The sequence below is a fragment of the Colobus angolensis genome, unplaced genomic scaffold, assembly GCF_000951035.1.
Source record: "Colobus angolensis palliatus isolate OR3802 unplaced genomic scaffold, Cang.pa_1.0 Scaffold21, whole genome shotgun sequence".
Taxonomy (NCBI): Eukaryota; Metazoa; Chordata; class Mammalia; order Primates; family Cercopithecidae; genus Colobus; species Colobus angolensis.
The window spans coordinates 4,166,082-4,171,018 of NW_012115266.1; the positions used below are offsets into that span (position 1 = coordinate 4,166,082).

The 4,937-nt window shown below is 56.9% G+C and overlaps 1 protein-coding gene across 1 annotated transcript; it reads left to right on the plus strand.

Moving 5' to 3' along the window:
* Positions 1-637: 637 nt before the first annotated feature.
* Positions 638-2,047, plus strand: LOC105512141 (chromosome unknown open reading frame, human C11orf68). Its single transcript, XM_011942460.1, has one exon. It carries the CDS (start codon positions 639-641, stop codon positions 1,392-1,394), a length of 756 nt encoding a protein of 251 aa, XP_011797850.1. The 5' UTR covers position 638; the 3' UTR covers positions 1,395-2,047.
* The last annotated feature ends 2,890 nt before the right edge of the window (positions 2,048-4,937 follow it).

The window sequence follows — 4,937 nt, forward strand, 5'->3', positions numbered from 1 at the left end:
TGGGCGTTAATGGCGGCGGGCGCGGCACGGCCGGAGCCTGGCGCTCCTGCAGGCTCTAACAAGCCCAGGTTCGAGTCCGGGCACCGCCCCATTGGCTTCGGAACGGCCTGTTCCTTCTCTGGACCTCAGTGTCCTCGTCTTTAAGTGGGCCCGATAACGCCTTCTCGGGAGGCCCGGCTCTACATAGCCGGCCTTGGGAGCTGCGCGAACGTGCGCTTCTTTGCCTTCCTCTATTAAATGCCAGCGCTCCGGATACCTGCCAGGAAAAGGTGGGCCTTGGCAGGGCCGGGAGGTGTAGCTGGGGCCGGTTGCTCCCACGCCTGGATTCACCCTTCGGCCCTGCCACGCACTACAGGTGTGACCTTGGGCAAGTCCTTTCTCTGTGGGCCTCAGTTTCCTTGTCTGTAAGTCAAGGAGAATAGTAATAGCTGCAGCAACTCTTCTGGAGCGCTCACTCCTCAGGCATCTAATTTTCACAGCGGATCTACAGGACAGGAACAGTTGTTATCCCATTGTAAAGATGAGGCAACTGAGGCGCATCGACAGTAACTCTTACCCAAGGCCACAGTTTAATCCAGTGCCTGGCACCTGTAGTTATTGTCTCAAACCCCGCCCTGACTCGGTTCCCTCACAGCAGGATGGAACCAGGTGAGGAGCTGGAAGAGGAGGACTCTCCAGGTGGCCGTGAGGATGGCTTCACTGCTGAGCATCTGGCTGCAGAGGCCATGGCAGCTGACATGGACCCCTGGCTAGTGTTTGATGCCCACACGACGCCTGCCACTGAGCTGGATGCCTGGCTGGCCAAGTACCCACCATCCCAGGTTACCCGCTATGGGGACCCCGGTTCACCCAACTCAGAGCCTGTGGGCTGGATTGCAGTGTATGGGCAGGGCTACAGCCCCAACTCCGGGGATGTGCAGGGCTTGCAGGCAGCCTGGGAAGCTCTGCAGACCAGTGGGCGGCCCATCACACCGGGCACCCTGCGCCAGCTCGCCATCACCCACCGCGTGCTCTCAGGCAAGTGGCTTATGCATCTGGCACCGGGCTTTAAGCTGGACCATGCCTGGGCTGGCATTGCCCGGGCCGTGGTTGAAGGCCGGCTTCAGGTAGCCAAGGTGAGCCCACGGGCCAAGGAGGGTGGGCGCCAGGTCATCTGTGTTTACACGGACGACTTCACGGACCGCTTGGGTGTGCTGGAGGCGGATTCAGCCATCCGTGCAGCAGGCATTAAGTGCCTGCTCACCTACAAGCCTGATGTCTACACCTACCTGGGCATCTACCGGGCCAACCGCTGGCACCTCTGCCCCACTCTCTATGAGAGTCGTTTCCAGCTTGGGGGCAGTGCCCGTGGCTCCCGAGTGCTTGACCGTGCCAACAACGTGGAACTGACCTAGAGGGGCCAAACTGGAGAGACTGCCCTCTCCCCTCTCCATGCTGGGGATGGATCCTCCTGTCTTCCTCCTTGTCCCATGAAGGACAAGCCCCCCAACTCTGGGGACTACTAGGTCACTTGGGAACTACCTGCATCTTCAGTCCCCTTGAACTTCTGCCCTCTGTTCAGGGCTGATGCAAGCCCCCCAGGCTGGGGGAGTCTGGTTCCCTGAGGGATGAGCCTTCAGCCTCCCTTTGTAGTGCTGCTCCTCTCCACTGCCCAGGACCATGGGTTGGGTGCAGACACCTAGGAGGACAGACTTCCTTGGGACACTCATCCCCTGCTATACCTCCCCTTCCTCCTGCATCTCCCCTTCTTTCCTTCCCCCTCACAAGGGAGAAAACTTAGTGCTTCCAGCCCCTCTCCTTGGAGCCTTCATGGTCCAGGGATAGGGGCCTCACTGGCCTGAGCATGCCATTTTGAGGGGAGGGTAGTTGTGTCTACTTGTCCCCTGGCAGAGGGGATGCCAGAACCATGGACATGAGGCCTGCACATCCCTGCCAACTCACACAGCCTGTCCCACCATCCCCCCTTCCGTGGCTACTTGGACATGTGCCTGCTCCTGGCATTTCAATAAAACCCGGCTTGGGTCTGTGTCTTGAGTGTTTTTTAAAATACTGTCTTGGTGGTTACCTGCTTTGGTTGCTAGGGAGAGGCAGAGCCAGGAGAGACTACCCTGCTGACCCGGGCAGGCCCCCACAGCTGCCCCAGCAATAAGTTGTGCCTCACTGCTGAGACTAGGCCCTGTCTCTAAGAACCTCTGCAAAACCAGCCCCACTTCCCCTCCATCCCAAATCAGTGTCTCAGAGATTTCCCATAATTCCAGGGGTTGATCCCTCCAGGGACGTCTGAGGGGCCACTGCTAGCCCTCAGGGTACATACATTTGTGCATATTAGAGAAGGGTACCAAGCCCAGGCAGTCCTAGGCCAGGGTACGTGGTTTGGGGAGCAGAGGATGGGATGGGCTGGATTTCGGCACCCTAGGCTGGACATCCTTGTGCAGTGAACAACCTGCGCAACCCTAGGTAGTCTCTCTGGAAGCCCCGCCATTCATACTGTCCTCTTCTACCATCCTGACCGTCATAGGGCCCACTGGACAGTTTGCAAAGCGCTTTCATATGTATTAAATTTAATTCTCACAACCTCTTTAGGAGATGTTGGCTCCATTCTGTGGTCAAGGAAATTGAAGCCAAGAGGGGAAAGGAGTTTTCTCAGTGTCATACGATGAGGTGGGCAGAGCTAGGACTTGCAGCCCAGTCCCTTCCTCGGGCAATGAGGTCCCTGAGCCCACCGAGGAAAACAGCTTTTCATAACTCACGAAGCATGTTCACTTATGTGATCTCACTAGACCGCCCTGCTCTGCTGGGACTTGCTGTAGCCTCGGAGCCTGGCTCCCGCACCCCTCCATCTCTCCAGCCCTGTGCCTGGCCCTGGCCTTGATTGGAGGCCAGGGTGTCTGGCAGGGAGCCCCTTGGGACACAGCTCTCGTGCCGTGCCGAGACTGACTCAGCCTCTAGCAGTCTCACCAAATCGGAATTTAGAGCAGGGGAGCGGAGATGCCACCAGGCTGACTGGGTGGAAGTGGCTGAGTCATGAGATGCTGGCTCAGTGCTCTCTCCAGCTTCCTCCCCACCCTGAGCTTCCCCAGGGCTGAGTCTCCCTCTGCCCAGCCTTGGGAAGTCCCCAGAGCTGGGTGGTCTCCAAGTTGGAGCCTGGTGCTCTGCCTCCCTTGGGCCGCCAGGGCCTTGCACTGCACCAAAGTGGGCCAAGGCACCTCATGGGTCCCGCAGAGATGCCCAAGTGGGGTCGACGGCACTGGCTTCTTCCATAGCTGAGTGTGTCACACACACAGCCCTTCTCCATCGCTGTGCCCTGCCCCACCCCACAACCCACTGTCTCCCAAGCCACTTCCACCCTCTTGTCCCTCCTCCATTCTCCACAGCCAGGTCAACAGATCCCTCCTGCAGAGTGGCCATGTCCTTCTGCCAAAAGCCCTTCCATGGCTCCCCACAGTCTGCAGGATAGAGTCCGCTCTCCTGCACTGGCTGTGACCTGGTGCCCATCGACTGTCCCCGCTTCCCTCAGGCACCCCTTTCTGCCCATGCTCACTCTGCTGGAGCCATCTGTTACTTCCTTCACCCACTGGCACACAACCCTGGGCTCCGGGCTGTTCCTTCTGCTTGAGCACCTGCCTTGCAGCCCTGATGGCCGGAGTGTGTGGTGACTTGTGTAATGGCTTGATTGATGTCCGTCTCCTGCTGGCCCCTAAGCCCCATGCCCATACTGTGCTCTGTGAAGGCAGGAACAGTGGCTAGATCTCAGCCCTGTCCCCAGAGCCTACCACAGTGCTCAGCCAGAACAATGACTCCGTAAGTTATTACATGAATGAATGAGGTAATTGGCGACTCCAGCCCCTGCTGGACCTGTCTGCCTCATCCTGTCTCCACTCCCTGCTTCGCACTCCTTGTCCAAGAACGTTGAGCTGCGTGCGACTTTCTTACACACATGGTGGCCTTTCTCGCTTTCATGCCTTTGCTGGTGCTGTAGCCTCTGCTTGGCTTACCCTCGCCCACTTCCCTGGCTGGCGCCATGTTGCAGACCTACTGGCTCAGGTGTAATTCTTCAAGATCCTTCCGTATCCTTCCTCACCCCAACTGTTGCAGGCATGTCCCCTAGGCTCCTACAGCTCCCGCCCGCCTGCTGCTCTCATCTGTGTGTAAGATCCCTTCAGAACAGTGGCAATGCTTTGTTCTCCAGCATTTGGCATAGGGCCCAGCCAAGTGCAGATGCCAAATTAACTTTCTTTTTTGAGATAGGGTCTTGCTCTGCTGCCCAGGCTGGAGTGCAGTGGCATGATCATGGCTCACTGCAGCTTTGAACTCCTGGGCTCAAGCAATCCTACCACCTCATCCTCCCAAAGTGCTGGAATTACAAATATGAGCCCCTGCACTCAGCTGAACATTCTTGAATAAATGAGTGAGTGAATGAAAGCCACTCTCCCTCTCTGGGTCTCAGTTTCCTCATTCTATTCATAACAAGAGCCAGGCACAGGGCGAAGCGTTTACCTACATGATTTCATCTAAGTTTCACCTGGCTCTATTATTATTGCCATTTTGCAGAAGAGGAAACTGAGACCCAGACAAGTTCAATAATTGTCTCAAGTCATGGAGCAAGTAAGTGGCAGAGCCAAGATTCAAACCCAGTTCATCCAATTCCAGGGCACCTTATGTACTGTTGAACCCCCACTTTATCGAAGTGCTGTTGGGGTGGGGACTGCAAAGACAGATGAGACCCAGCAAAGACTCAAGATCTCGTTTCTAAAGCACACAGGAGGTTGGGTCTTCAGAACCACTTGAAAGAGAAGCTGGGCCAAAACTGAGAGTCTCTCTCTTTTTTTTCTGAGACGGGTCTTGCTTTGTTGCCCAGGCTGGAGCGCAGTGGCGCGATCTCGGCTCACTGTAAGCTCCGCCTCCCGGGTTCACGCCATTCTCCTGCCTCAGCCTCC